Source organism: Clupea harengus, chromosome 5 (assembly GCF_900700415.2).
Source record: "Clupea harengus chromosome 5, Ch_v2.0.2, whole genome shotgun sequence".
Lineage (NCBI taxonomy): Eukaryota > Metazoa > Chordata > Actinopteri > Clupeiformes > Clupeidae > Clupea > Clupea harengus.
The window spans coordinates 17200611-17215610 of NC_045156.1; the positions used below are offsets into that span (position 1 = coordinate 17200611).

At 49.3% G+C, this 15000-nt stretch overlaps 3 protein-coding genes across 6 annotated transcripts in view; 2 read left to right on the plus strand and 1 right to left on the minus strand.

Moving 5' to 3' along the window:
• utp3 (UTP3 small subunit processome component) overlaps positions 1 to 6626 on the plus strand; it is a 7877-nt gene extending 1251 nt beyond the window's left edge. The window contains exons 3-16 of one of the 3 annotated variants that reach the window (XM_012832030.3): positions 334 to 390; positions 687 to 743; positions 1352 to 1454; positions 1948 to 2016; positions 2596 to 2717; positions 2987 to 3139; positions 3311 to 3382; positions 3621 to 3661; positions 4276 to 4372; positions 4657 to 4782; positions 4889 to 5028; positions 5300 to 5369; positions 5833 to 5940; positions 6250 to 6626. In XM_012832030.3, the coding sequence (XP_012687484.2) occupies positions 334 to 390; positions 687 to 743; positions 1352 to 1454; positions 1948 to 2016; positions 2596 to 2717; positions 2987 to 3139; positions 3311 to 3382; positions 3621 to 3661; positions 4276 to 4372; positions 4657 to 4782; positions 4889 to 5028; positions 5300 to 5369; positions 5833 to 5940; positions 6250 to 6339 (1305 nt within the window). In that variant the 3' untranslated portion in view covers positions 6340 to 6626. The remainder of the gene's footprint in view (positions 1 to 333; positions 391 to 686; positions 744 to 1351; positions 1455 to 1947; positions 2017 to 2595; positions 2718 to 2986; positions 3140 to 3310; positions 3383 to 3620; positions 3662 to 4275; positions 4373 to 4656; positions 4783 to 4888; positions 5029 to 5299; positions 5370 to 5832; positions 5941 to 6249) is intronic. The other 2 variants (XM_031567910.2, XM_031567912.2) reach the window with 2 other exon arrangements.
• ppcs (phosphopantothenoylcysteine synthetase) lies at positions 6569 to 8890 on the minus strand. Its single transcript, XM_012832032.3, has 4 exons — positions 8742 to 8890; positions 7804 to 8341; positions 7584 to 7687; positions 6569 to 7355 (listed from the first exon to the last, which is right to left on the minus strand). The coding sequence occupies exons 2-4, from the start codon at positions 8336 to 8338 to the stop codon at positions 7035 to 7037; spliced, it is 960 nt and encodes a 319-aa protein (XP_012687486.1). The 5' UTR covers positions 8339 to 8341; positions 8742 to 8890; the 3' UTR covers positions 6569 to 7034.
• A 120-nt stretch (positions 8891 to 9010) lies between these two features.
• The window catches only part of foxj3 (forkhead box J3), an 85745-nt gene continuing 79755 nt past the window's right edge, over positions 9011 to 15000 (plus strand). For both annotated transcript variants that reach the window (XM_031567908.2, XM_031567909.2), the window contains exon 1: positions 9011 to 9813. The gene's annotated coding sequence lies outside the window, so the exon portion shown is untranslated. The remainder of the gene's footprint in view (positions 9814 to 15000) is intronic.

Here is a 15000-nt window from a genome sequence, read left to right on the forward strand (position 1 = left end):
AACACAGAGGTTTCCAAAGTTCAGTTGCAACAAAATAGTTATTGAACCATTTGCTTTCAATGCGTCCTGTTGTGGTTTGCGCTTACCTGGAACAACGCAAGCATTCTAGAATAGTGGCGGAAGGGAAACAGGAATGCCAAGGGAACAGATTCAGGTGCATCATCCGCTGCACTTGGGTCCACCGAGTCCAGTCAGAGTACTCCTTTACCGGGATGACTTGGTCGGTGTGTGTGTGTGTGTGTGTGTGTGTGTGTGTGTGTGTGTGTGTGTGTGTGTGATGAGGTCAGCTCTGCACGAACTGATTGTCTTCTTCTCTTCTCTTCTCCACTGTAGCGCTCCTCCAAGTACATGGAGGATAAAGTGGATGAATATCACAACGCCAAGATCAAGGTGAGTGTGTGTGATGTAGTTTATGTATCACAACGCCAAGATCAAGGTGAGTGTGTGTGTGTGATGTAGTGTATGTATCACAACGCCAAGATCAAGGTGTGTGTGTGATGTAGTGTATGTATCACAACGCCAAGATCAAGGTGTGTGTGTGTGTGTGTGTGTGTGTGTGTGATGTAGTGTATGTATCACAACGCCAAGATCAAGGTGAGTGTGCAGCTGGTCATGTCAATCAGATGTGTCTGGTCTGGTCGCCAAGGTGCAGGATTGAGTCGGAACTGTGTTGTTTTTCTCCGCAGAAACTCCTGGCTGACGGAGTTCAGGAGGACAGCGACCAAGAGGAGCTTGATGAGGAGGTGGGGATCACACACACACACACACACACACACACACACACACACACACTACCTTAAGCATGATCCTTACCGTACTGCGTCTGTACAATACACACACACTCACTACCTTAAGCATTATCCTTACCGTACTGCATCTGTACAAGAGACACACACACACACACACACACACACACACACACACACAACCTTAAGCATTATCCTTACCGTACTGCGTCTGTACAAGACACACACACACACACACACACACAACCTTTAGCATGATCCTTACCGTACTGCATCTGTACAAGAGACACACACACACACACACACACACACACACACACACATACACACTACCTTAAGCATGATCCTTACCGTACTGCGTCTGTACAAGACACACACACACACTACCTTAAGCATGATCCTTACTGTACTGCGTCTGTACAAGACACACACACACACACTACCTTAAGCATGATCCTTACCGTACTGTGTCTGTACAAGACACACACACACACACACACACTACCTTAAGCATGATCCTTACCGTACTGCATCTGTACAAGACACCAGGCTCTTTAGGGTTTCCCTGAGGAAGTGAAACTGTTCTGTTCTAAAATGGTCCCCAGGACGAGGTGATGCCATTAGAGGTCCCAGACTCAGGGGAGGAGGAAGAGGCGGCTGAGGAAGATGAGGACATGGATAGTGACCTCGAGGGGAAGAACTATGATGGTAAAGCAGAGACACATTTCCTCACATACACACTGTGCTCAACACACACAAACACATACACACTGTGCTCAACACACACACACACTGTGCTCAACACACACACACACACACACTGTGCTACACACACACACACACACACACACACACATACACACTGTGCTCAACACACACACACACACACATACACACTGTGCTCAACACACACACATACACACTGTGCTCAACACACACACACACATACACACTGTGCTCAACACACACACACACATACACACTGTGCTCAACACGCACACACTGCTCAACACACACACACACACATACTAAGCTTGATCTCCACACACACATACACACTGTGCTCAACACACACACATACACACTGTGCTCAATACACACACACAAACATACACACTGTTCTCAACACACACACACACACACAGTGCTCAACACACACACAGTGAGTAAACACACACATTCTTTGTTTCTCCCTTTGCAGATCTCCCCAGTGACATGGCGTGGGGACACCGGAAGAAGATGTTTTATGATACAGATTACGTCACCGACAGTAAGTCACTGAACACCACTGAACACCCCGTCCTGTTAGGAACACTGAAACACACACACACACACACACACACACACACACGTCCTGTTTGGAACACTGAACACACACCCCGTCCTGTTTGGAACACTGAACACCCTGTCCTGTTTACAACACTGAACACTGAACACCCCGTCCTGTTTACAACACTGAACACACCCCGTCCTGTTTGGAACACTGAACACACACACACACACACACCCCGTCCTGTTTGGAACACTGAACACCCCGTCCTGTTGGTGCTCCTGCTGCGCTAGGGGCTGAAGCCACACAGCTGAATGGTTCTCATTTAGAAAGAACTGATTAAGATGTTTTTAAAGACATTTATGGCTTATTTGCATTTTAATTGATTTATGTGCATTTGTTGAGAATTCTAGCACATGTAAACAAATAGGGCTGAGACGGCAGTCAGAGGTGTAAAATGCAATCTGTTTAATGTGCTGTCAGAGGTACATCAGAGTGACATCATTATTGATGTTTGAATTTTTAAAGAACTTCCTGCACCTGTAACTCTCGTGACCTCATGGTGACCTTTGCTTCCAGAGGGCAAATCTAAAGAGGAGGTGGCGGCTGAGGATCAGGAGGAAGAGGAGGAGGCCAAAAACATCCAGAGGCGCCTGGCGGCCGACCTCAGTGAGGAAGACTACGATCTGAACCTGCTGCAGGTGAGGATCTCCGCTCACAGGAGCACCGCAGTCCACAGAACCACAGACCGGGGCACGGGCCTGCCTTGCACTGGTCCGGCATGGTTCTGGTGACAGAGGGTCCGATCCACTCCAGTGTCTGTCTGCAGGAGAGGATGAGCTCCGTGCTGAGGCACCGGTGCAGGGCTTTGGGTTCAGCTTGAGAGCAGTAGGCTGTTCTGTCCCTTCATTATACACCGTGTGTGTGTGTGTGTGTGTGTGCGCGTGTGTGTGTGTGTGTGTGGCGGCAGGAGTTTGCGGTGCAGGAGGAGGCGTCCCGGCCGGTGGAGAAGGAGGAGCACATAGTGAAGGACCTGAAGGAGATGTCTCAGAAGGAGAAGATGAAGCTGCTCAGGAAGGAGTCGCCGGAGCTGCTCGAGCTCATCCAGGACTTTAAGGCCAAGGTACACACACACACACACATGCACACACACACACATGCGCACACGCACGCACGTGATGTGTGTTGTGTGTGTGTGTGTGTGTGTTGTGTGTAGTTTAAGTGTGTGTGTTTAATGTGTGTGTGTGTGTGGGTCTGTGCAGTGACCTCTTCTACCCGTCTGTGTCCCTCTTAGCTGGCGGAGCTGAAGGACGAGATCCAGCCTCTGGTGGAGATGGTCAAAGATGGCCGCATCCCCGCTGGGAAGGTAACTGGCAGCTTGTGTGTGTGTGTGTGTGTGTGTGTGTCTGTGTGGTGTGTGTGTGTGTGTGTGACTGCCTCTCCACAGCAGGCGCTTCATACGCCTCTCTGTTTCTGACTGACTGACCACCTGTGCAGTGTGTCCACACTCACCCAAACTCTTACTGATGCTCGCTCTCTCTCTCTCTCTCTCTCTCCTCTCCCCCTCCCTCCCTCCCTTCCCCTCCCTCCCTCCCTCCCACCAGGGGGCCAACTACCTCCTGACCAAGCAGCAGCTCTACCTGCAGTAAGTGGCTCTTCTCTTCTTCTCTTATGTCCGGGTCCAGCGGCGTGGAGCTGAGCATGCTCTGTGTGACCCGTCCAAACCTGCTCTCACTGGGGCTTGATCTCACGCTGTCTAATGAGGCAGCCTAATGAGGCAGCTATACTGTGTGCAGCCTAATGAGGCAGCTATACTGCGTGCAGCCTAATGAGGCAGCTATACTGTGTGCAGCCTAATGAGGCAGCTATACTGTGTGCAGCCTAATGAGGCAGCTATACTGCGTGCAGCCTAATGAGGCAGCTATACTGCGTGCAGCCTAATGAGGCAGCTATACTGTGTGCAGCCTAATAAGGCAGCTATACTGTACTATGTGCAGCCTAATGAGGCAGCTATACTGTGTGCAGCCTAATAAGGCAGCTATACTGTATGCAGCCTAATAAGGCAGCTATACTGTACTGTGTGCAGCCTAATGAGGCAGCTATACTGTGTGCAGCCTAATGAGGCAGCTATACTGTGTGCAGCCTAATAAGGCAGCTATACTGTACTATGTGCAGCCTAATGAGGCAGCTATACTGTGTGCAGCCTAATGAGGCAGCTATACTGTGTGCAGCCTAATGAATGCCCTCCTGTGTGTCTAGCTACTGCACCAACATCAGCTTCTACCTGGTTCTGAAGGCCAAGCGGGTCCCAGCGCATCACCACCCCGTGATCGAGAGGCTGGTCACCTACAGAAACGTGAGTCCACAGGGGCAGATCGATTATTATTATTATTTACATTTCATAGCTTGTTCTATGGGTTCATTTGATTTATATGTGATGGTTACAGTCCTTTGAAATTATATTACTGTGAGATTATGTGTTACATATGTTTGCTAGTTACGTGTGTGTTTACATGTGTGTGTGTGTGAGCGTGAGAGTAACACTGTTCCTCTCCTCCAGCTGATCAATGAGCTGGGTACTGTGGATGCCAGTGTGTGTGTGTGTGTGTGTGCGTGAGAGTAACTGTTCCTCTCCTCCAGCTGATCAATGAGCTGGGTACTGTGGATGCCAGGCTCGCCCCCCAGCTGCGGCAGCTGCTCTCAGGAACCAACAGGCCAGCGGGCACCAAACCAGCGGGCACACCCAGTGAGACCAAGATAGAGAGGGTGTGTGTGTGGGGATCATACAGTTGGACCTGTATGTGGAGGAAAACATGTTTTTTGTTGCTGTTGGAAGTGCACTGGTAAACCTGTTCTGTGTGTGTGTGTTCAGCAGGCAGAGGGAGAGGGAGCAGATTCCGAGGAGGATTCTGATTCTGATCTGGACGAGGAGGCAGCGCTGAAGTTCTACAGAGGTGTGGAGGAGGGACTCAAACGCAAGCGCCAAACTACAGCGTCCTCTACAGCTGAGGGGTAAGTACTGCAACACAACAGGCAAGCGGCATTAGGGTTTGTGCCTGTGTGTGTGTGTTGGAGCTGTGTGTGTGTTGGAACTGTGTGTGTGTGTTGGAGCTGTGTGTGTGTTGGAGCGGTGTGTTGGAAGTATGTTTGTATTAATGTGCTTTAGCAGTCGTTCAGTAGTGTAGTGTGTGTGTGTGTGTGTGTGTGTGTGTGTGTGTGTGTGTGTGTGTGTCCGTACGCCTGCTGATAATGTAGTTGTGGAACTGATGGTTTCATTCCGCAGAGCTGATGAAGAGGAGGAGGCTGAAGATGAAGGCTTGGAAGGGGATGCGAAGAGAGGCATCACCTACCAGGTACTGCATCACACACACACGCACACACACAAACACACTGACTACAGCCTGCTCTTACTGACACATGTACAACTACTGAACCAGTGGAAATGGCAAATCTATGAATTAACATCAAGATAGACATGACTAAATGAAGGAAGAGTTGCACACTCTGACTAGAGCCTGGTCTCACACACACACACACACACACTAGAGCCTGGTCACACACACACACACACACACACACTAGAGCCTGGTCACACACACACACACACACACACACACAACACACACTAGAGCCTGGTCTCACACACACACACACACACACTTGGTCAGAAGTTCAATAAGGTACTGGTTTGGTGTGGCTCTGCTGCAGTGTAATGTGATTGTCAGTCTGTGACTGAGCTGTTGGCTGTGCGGTTGCTCAGACTGAAGATGTGTGTGTGTGTGTGTGTGTGTGTGTGTGTGTGTGTGTGTTTAAAAGATGGCCAAGAACAAAGGACTCACCCCCAAGAGAAAGAAGATCGACCGCAACCCTCGAGTCAAACACAGAGAGAAGTTCAGACGAGCTCAAGTCCGCAGAAAGGGACAGGTAAATCACTCACACACACACACTCTCTCTCTTACACACACACACACTCTCTCTCTTACACACACACTCACTCTCTCTCTCTCTCTCTCTCACACACACACAAATGTGGTGTCTTTCACACACAACCACAGACACAGCAGCATTGCTGTGTGTGTGTGTACTCAAGGATTCTTCCTGAAGGTTGTGTCATTGCTCTGCATTGGGTCAAGGCCTGTGTTTGAAAACTGAGTGTGCGCGAGGCGTTTTTCTGAAGAGTGTGTGTGTGTGTGTGTGTGTGTGTGTGTGTGTGTGTGTGTGTGTGTGTTCCAGGTCCAACAGGTCCAGAGGGAGCTGACCCGGTACAGTGGAGAAATGTCCGGAATCCGCGCCGGGGTTAAGAAGAGTGTTAAACTCAAATAGCGAATCAGAACTGGACACTAAGACAGCGCCTGTGTGTGTGTGTGTGTGTGTGTGTGTGTGTGTGTGTGTGTGTGTGTGTGTGTGTGTGTGTGTGTGTGTGTGTGAGAGAGTGTGTGTAAGAACTTGCAATCTGTGTGTGTGAGTTCACAATGCCTTCCTGAACTGTGACCTGTACTCTTTGTATCTTTGTACTGATCATCCGTGTATTGAGGAGCTGAATGCTGTGTAGTCCACTGCAGTGATCTTTATTAGCATGCTCAGAATCTGATAAACATCACATGACATCACCTTCATGGCGTCTCAGGGTATTACTCTAGCATCAACAGCAGCATGGACCAGTAACCCTAACTTCAATAACACATATGTACCGTTACGTAGAGCAAAGCAAACACTGCTTTAACGAAGCGCTGGAGTCTCTCAGCTTAGTGAAGGCATTTAGGATGCAGTATGTTAGTATGCAGTCACTCTCACTGACAGTTTGTGTGTGGTTGAGTATGTTAGTATGCAGTCACTCACACTGACAGTCTGTGTGTGGTTGGCCCTGCGGAGAGAGTCCGAGGGTCTGGGAGGAGCGGGACAGGACGAGGGCGGGCAGGAGGTCGGAGCACGGAGCACAGGGGCCAGCGATGCCCATCTCCAGGAGACGGTGCCGCCCGCTCTCAGCGCCCACAGAGCCCTGCCCTGTTCTGACCCGCTCAGCCCTGGAGCATGAAGGCCCGGTGGGCAGCCTCCAGGTTGCTGACGATCCGCTCCTCGATCTCCACGTTGTTGAGTGCGTCCTCGTCGGAGAGCTGCAGCTCGTGCTGCGCGTGGCACGTCACCACCACCACGTAGCCGCGGCGCGTGTCCAGCACGTTGGCCACCACCGCCTGGTGCCGGTAGGTGTCTAGCGCACGCCGCGCTCGCTCCAGCAGGATGCTGCTGTCCGTCTCCAGCTTGAAGGAGATGATGAAGGCCCCCGGAGCCCAGTCCCTCACTAGCGGAGACAGCATCTTGGGCACCATCTTCATACTGATCTGCTCAGGGGTCAACAGAGGACAGGGGAGGGCGTCAGCACCACACTCACAGGGGGTCAGGGGTGGGCGTCAGCACCACACTCACAGGGGTCAACAGGGGAGGGGTCAACACCACACTCGCTCAGGATGAACTCAAGCAACAACTCTCCATGAAAAAGGGAGCTGGACACATACTCCTCCTCCTGCCCCCTCCACAGGTGGCTCTCAGGTGGGAGTAGCTTAACTCACCTGGAGCGGTCCGTTTGAAGACTGGATCTTGTGTTCGGGCATCTCGGACGCAGGGATGTAGAAGTCTGAGACAGCAGCAGCCAGATAAAACATGGCCTTGGAGCCTGGGGAGAAAAACAGATTGATTGACATGTTTTGGACCTGGAGAGGATTCCTAGAAATATAGGGTTCTATTAACAATCCTACAATGTTATAGGAATCGTGTTTTTTTACAACCCACCTATACTGCTGAGGGCTTGCGCCGCAGCTTTGAGGAGATGGAGATACTCAGACAAGGTGCTGAACTCGACAGGCAGGAGCAGCCCCGATGATTTCACCGCCTGGTACCGCTTCAGGGTAGCTGCGATATTAGGCAGGGCGCTCTGGTCCACCGAGACCCGCGCGGACCTGTCCTCCGCGGGTTCCACCGTAAGAGCGTCCAGCAGGTTGATCCCTGAGTAGAGCCGCGTGTAGGGGTACAGGGAGCGGTGCCGGTGTAGAAAGATCACCGCGTAGCCAGAGTCCAGGAAATACTCCGCCGAGGAGGCGCCCCGTCGGCCGCTGCTGAAGTTGTCCAGGAAACGGACAGTTCTGGATTCTAGAGGCACTTTGGTTCCGCCTGAAGTGATGAGAACGACGCGGCGTCCGGCCGCTCCATGACGCTCTGCGAACTCCGCCATCCGACTCTTCACCTCTTCCACCTGCGAGGGCACGGCAAACTCCTCCGCCAGGTTCCCCTCTGCGGCGCCGGAGTCTTGTGGCTTGGCGTCTGCCATGTCCTGTCGGGGTCACACAACACAACAGCGTGGAAGACGTGACATGTAATACTTCGACATTCAGGTCTAGTCTACACACAGTGACGACAAGTGAGCAACTAGGGTAAAGTTCACAGACTGAAACTCGATGTGAACATGAATTGTAAACCGAGTGGTGTCAGGTGAATGTAAAATACATCAGAGTTCGACCTTAACAGGTGACATCCGTCTGGTATAGTATAGCTACGCGTTTACTGTCGTTTAAAAGCTATTTTCGAGTTGACACCTTTAGTAAGCGTACTGTACGCACCTAAAACATGCTAGCTATGTTCACAAACGAGGAAGTCAGACTGGTTTATTTAGCGACTATTTGGATAAGCATACAATGGTTCTTGCCATTGTCATCCAATAACCACATCCTTACTTGTTAGATGGACCAAGACCACAGCGCTATGACTAAGGATGCAGTCGTGTTGACTTTTCTGACACTTTAACCCCAGGAGCAACTCGTTTGCTCTGTTTCGCTAGGTCTTGCTAGGACAGAGCTGCTTCAGATTTCCTCATGTCCCTCCTGCAATGGAAGGAAATCATACTGCCACCTGCTGTTTTGGAGTGTAACAACAATAACCCAGGACGTCTTTACTAACACTGGGAGGTGCTACTCACTCAGAGCCTCATCCTCGGTGTTCCCTGACCATCAATTACGTTGGTTTAGTTGAAATCACGTTGGAACTCTGAGCCCCGCTTTGCACTGTGAAGGACTAGGCGGTCTGTTGCACTCCCAGTATCAACATACATGTGTGGACTTCGACTCAGAGTTTAGTCGGCTATGTAATACTTGTGGAAGCTTCCAGAAAAATAAAAAATAAACTAATAAATTCTGATTAAACATAATAATTATTCAAGCCAATTATCCATTCAAGCTAAATAATCATTATCATTATTATTCATCAAGTCTTTAAGCTTAATGTAATGACCAGTCACTATTTGGCTATGGGTTTGAATACAATTTGTAAATAAAAATGATAACCATAATAATAATAATTCTCTTTGCTGAAATCCAAGCCAATTTGCTTTACCTTGTCATGAGAACAATTTGTATGATAGAGATGAGAGCTGAATGTATGATGGCACTAGTTAATGCTGTCTACAGTAAGCTGATGCGCTGCATGCTACAATCGACTAACAATGCGTCGTTCTCCGGCTAATGCTTAAAGTAGTTCCGGATTTTGAGAGCAGCGCGGAGCAGGCGCGCAGTTCCCGGATGTTGGATGGTGAGAGAAAGGCGAACTGGAAAGGCGGAGAAGCTGAGGGACGCCACGGACACACCGGTCAGGGCACAGCGGCCAGAGCCACCACCAACAGACAGCAGAGACTCCTTACCTGAAAGAAAGGGAACTTTTTTCCGTCATTTAACAGAAGAAAGGGGAGGGACACTTATCTAACTCTACCTGGACTGATCCCGAACAGCAAGACTGCCAGTTGACACAGCCAGGGTAAGTGTAACGTTAGCGTTCAGCGGGATTGAAGTTGAAGTAAGGCCCGTGAAATGGACGACTTTCAGGCGGAGGTGGGTCGCACTGAAGTGTTGGGGATTGAGTTTAGATGACAGGCCTCAAGAGTTTCGGACAGATGGAGACAGGTAACGTTAACATAGTAGTCTACAGCTATAGCCTCAGTTAACTTACCTGAGCTTCGGAAGCAACTATTTTACAGCTAACGTTAGCTGTCGAATGTTCCACGTCTGGCTAGTTAGCGCGCTGGTGATTTACAACTATAGATGGGTGGCCGTTTTGCAGTAAACTTAGCACGTTCTTGTGGTAAGACCTGAATCCTTTTGGCAATATTATATAAAAAGTATCTGGCTAGCTACTGTTAGTTAGCTGACGAGCTAAATTATATTGTCGAATTGATAGCTCGGCACAGCTTATGTCGAGGTTGATTTTCTCTCTGAGTTAGAAAGGCAGCTGTCTGTTGACTGTTGTAATGTTAATGACATTTGTTAGTTTATTTTCACCATGACCGTTATTAGCTAACTGTAACCGTTAGTTTGTGAATAAGCTAACCTTAGCAAGTCATTTTGGAGAGTGCGTTCTAACGTACTGACAGTTTAGTAGCCAGCTTCATACACACATTTTAGCTTACGCTTTGTGCGATTGGAACTACATAGATAACGTTACCTGGCTGTCTGGCTTTTTTTTCAGTCGGTATCTTTGACATTCAATATTGTATCATTTCAACAAAAATACTGACACACCGAATATAATCTAGTGGTGAAAACATGGAGCTAACGTTTGCACACCCTAATTAAGTTAGATATGGTCGCTAGCTTACCAGATAACGGCTAGCTAGCCCCTTTTCACTAGCTTGCTCGTGCGTGTCATGTTTCCCGGTGGAAAATAACATTGTAAAGTTGAACTGTCTTCAGATGCAATAGAACAATGTTGCATAAACGACAGACTTGGAGGGAAATAAGACTGTTATTTGGTGTTGTTTTTTTGCTGTGTGACTGGTAGCTGGCTAGGTCCAGTCGGGTAGGTACCGCAAGAATAGACACTGTCTCGTCATCAGCTGGTGGAATGCGACCCGCTGTCTGTCAGGTTTACGTCCCTTGACTTTGTGGGATTTACCTTGTTTCTCAGCTGTTACAAAATAAGTGGAATAAATGGTCAAATTAGTTTGAACGAATATGCACACACGATTCCTGTGTAGAGGCGTGGTACTGTGGTGTCGGATTTACGTTATTTATTTATTTATTCCAGTCATTGACATGCCAACAAAACCAGTGCCAGCGACGCCCCCTTTTCGCGGGAATTCTGCCTGCGCACCGGAGATAATGGCTTCATTGCTCTGAAACTCAATGAACTTTCCTTAATTATTTCTTTACCGCTTCAGAGACACTCCTGGTTACAGATTGGTGGAAAGTACTGGTATCGAGAACCTATGGTACTTCGCTGAGGTCTATATATGTAAATATATTTTTATAATGGAACGCAATAGTTATGACTGTTTTAACATTTGCGTGCTCTTTACCCTGCCTGTCATATTTTTCATGACTGATTTCATCACTAAACGAGATCTAGGTGCAGAGAGAGAGATCTGAGATCAGTATTTTAGCACTCTCTGCTGTTTAGGCTGCCAGGGGAACAGCGCAAGTTTAAGATTGTCATTAGAGTCTGTGGCGTGAAAGACGGGTGTTAACTGCTGCCTTGTTTGTCTGACACTCATCCCGCCTGGCGTGAAGAGAAAATAATTGAACTATTATTAACTTGTTACAACATGTCTGCGTGTTGCCGTGTTGAAAGCCTTGTCTGCAGTGTGGCCGAGGGAAGGAGCCGCGGATCGAACAGTTGTTTGTGCTCTAACGACCGAAGTGGTGTTGGTGGTGGTTTCGCTCGTCTGGATGCGGCTCCTATCCGAAGGCTCCATCAAGGGGCGACTAGGAAATACCTGGAAAGAATGTGGCTCTGGAATGTGAGGCATGTAATGTCATATTCAGGGGCTGCTCTTGCAGCCTGGCGGAGCGGCCGCGGGCCTCCGCATCTCTGCCGAGGTGAGCGAGCGCTGTTGTGTTCCGGTGTGCGCTAGACTTGTGGACACATCCCACATCATGGTCACGCTGAAGTGAAAATGGAGCTGCACTCCGTACTGCCGCCACGGCGCCGTGTTTGCTGTGGTGACCAAAAATGACACATTTCAAAAGCACTGGTTACAGAAACCGCAGAGAGTGAAGTTGACATCATTGTGAGCAGGGACTCTCCCCGTCACATAGTCTTGCTGGCCCGTGTGTGTGTGTGTGACGTATTCGTGTGAGTCAGGGTGTTTCTCCCTGCTGCATGAGATGAGTGTGGAGAAACACTGCAGCCACACACACACACACACACACCACGTCACTTCAGCCACACACACACACACACACACACACACACACACACACACACCACATGTCACTTCAGCCACACACAACATGTCACTTCAGCCACACACACACACACACCACATGTCACTTCAGCCACACACACACACACCACATGTCACTTCAGCCACACACAACATGTCACTTCAGCCACACACACCACATGTCACTTCAGCCACACACACACACACACACAACATGTCACTTCAGCCACACACACACACACACACCAACATGTCACTTCAGCCACACACATAACACGTCTCCGCGCGGTGCCAGACGCAGACACTGGGGTTGAGTCGAACAGGGAAGTGACTGGCGTCCTTAGAGGCAGTTGTGGGGGTGTGGGGGGGGGGGGGGGTGCTCTTGTGTGTTATCTTTCATTTAACCAGCGCAGGTCAGAGGTCAGCTGTGAACTTCATGGGATGGAAGGAGTAGTGTTCAGGTTGGGGGGGCCCTGGAGGAGTGTGCAGGTGGGGGGGTGCTGGAGTAGTGTTCAGATAAATGAATGAATGAATGTCATGTCTCAAAGCCATTTTGAGTCTCTGCGCTCCGTGTGGCTTTGCAGCGTTGGGCCTTCCTCTCAGATCAGTTAACAATGAAGAGGCGAGGGAGCAGGTCACGTCCTGTCTCCCCACCTGTTTACACACACACACACACACACACACACACCCTGTCCTCACATGCACACCCATCCTCGTCTCACACCAGACACTCACTCCAGACTGTGGTGTGTGTGTGTGTGTGTCACACAACAGGTGTGTTATCTGTGTCTGGGTGTGTCAGGCTCTCTCTCTCTCAGCTGATTCATCAGTTAGACATGACCCTGAAGCTAAGCAGGTTAACTGGAGATCATCAGTTAGACATGACCCTGAAGCTATGCAGGTTAACTGGAGATCTCTCCTCTCCTCTTTAACCCTCATTTCCTCCCTAGCTCTCTCCGTCTCTCTTTCATCCCTCCCTCTCCTCTCCTCTCCTCAGGACTGCACTGAGTGATGAGATTCCGCCCTACATTCAGAAAGTTAAGCCCTTCTCCAGCTGTGCAGTGTAGTGGTCGCACAAACATCTGTTCGCTGACATTTCTGTTGAACGAAACAAATTACTTTTTTTTTCCTTTTTGGCTGTGGTGAGTTTAGGCAGGTATTATGGCTGAGATTAATATTATGGCATGGCTGTGCTCGTCGGGACACGGCTATGGTGATTGGTCCTTAGTGTGGGTTATGGTGATTGGTCCTTAGTGTGGGTTATGGTGATTGGTCCTTAGTGTGGGCTATGGTGATTGGTCCTTAGTGTGGGTCCTTAGTGTGGGCTATGGTGATTGGTCCTTAGTGTGGGTTCTGGTGATTGGTCCTTAGTGTGGGTCCTTAGTGTGGGCTATGGTGATTGGTCCTTAGTGTGGGTTCTGGTGATTGGTCCTTAGTGTGGGTTCTGGTGATTGGTCCTTAGTGTGGGTTCTGGTGATTGGTCCTTAGTGTGGGTTCTGGTGATTGGTCCTTCTGGGCAGAATGACGCTAAGCCTTTAAAATATTATACAATATTATGGAGGTGCAAGAGGATGGTCAAGAGCTTTACAACAGATGCACTCTCACCGCTACACACACACACACACACTCTCACGCCTTCCTCTTCTCTCACACCAGGTTACACACACACACACACACACACACAGTCTTACTCAATAATTTACCACACACACACACACACACACACACAGAGGCTACAGCTGGTGGTACAGCTTGGTGGTAAGCCTAAGCCTGCATGAATGAGTGTGGCCCTGCACAGTTCAGACAGATTCCTAACTGAATGAAATGACCAGGAAGTATCTAAGTGTCAGCCATGATGAGAGCTGGTTGAATTCTCCAAACGCTGAAAGGAAAGGTGCTTCAGTCCTTCTTCTCTCCTTTAGCATTGGGTACACTGGAGCATCCTTTAGCATTGGGTACACTGGAGCATCCTTTAGCATTGGGTACACTGGAGCATCCTTTAGCATTGGGCATTGGGTACACTGGAGCATCCTTTAGCATTGGGCATTGGGTACACTGTAGCATCCTTTAGCATTGGGTACACTGGAGCGTCCTTTACGAAAGGAAAGGAGATAATGCCGTCCCACAATTCCTTGCGGCAGCAACATTTAAAAACCTGTGTCAGTAACATCTGCCATCGCATAATTCCGTTGTCGGATACTCTTAGCACCACAGTTGTCTTTTCAGTCCTTATGAGTTCTCCTTTCCCTCAAGGTCAAAGAGAAGTGGTTAGGAAAAGTCATAGGACTTTTGTTGTGTGTGTGTGTGCGGCTGTGTTAGAGGGTGTGTGGGTGTGTGTGTGTGGTTGGCTGGCTGGCTGGCTGGCTGTGTTCAATATTAATTATTTTCATTTGGTGACGTTGCCTGTGTATTTGTGTGTTCGCTCTCTCGCTCTCTCTCGCTCTCTCTCTCGCTCGCTCGCTCGCTCTCTCTTGCGCTCTCTCTCTCTCTCTCTTGCGCTCTCTCTCTCTCTCTCATTTTCTCCCCCCCCCCCCCCCAACTTTCTTTCTCCAGGCAGCTGATTATCATTCATCTGCAGTCTATGATCACAGCACCTCATGCTGTTCTAGCCTGAGCAACACACACAAACACACACGCTTCTCCCTGCACAGGCCCACAAAGGCCACCACTTGCATACCACAGAGAGCATGCCATCCAAAACAACATGCATACACACACACCTCCCTGCCCATGCAAACCACACTCACATACCACCAAAAACAACACACCCTTTGATGACGCGC

Coding starts and splice junctions, on each gene's coding strand:
- ppcs (XM_012832032.3), bottom strand. CDS start 8,338: ATGGCAGACGCCAAGCCACAAGACTCCGGCGCCGCAGAGGGGAACCTG. Junction 7,688..7,803: donor GCAAGCCCTCAGCAGTATAG/GTGGGTTGTAAA, acceptor TTTTCTCCCCAG/GCTCCAAGGCCATGTTTTAT. Junction 7,356..7,583: donor CTTCAAACGGACCGCTCCAG/GTGAGTTAAGCT, acceptor ACCCCTGAGCAG/ATCAGTATGAAGATGGTGCC.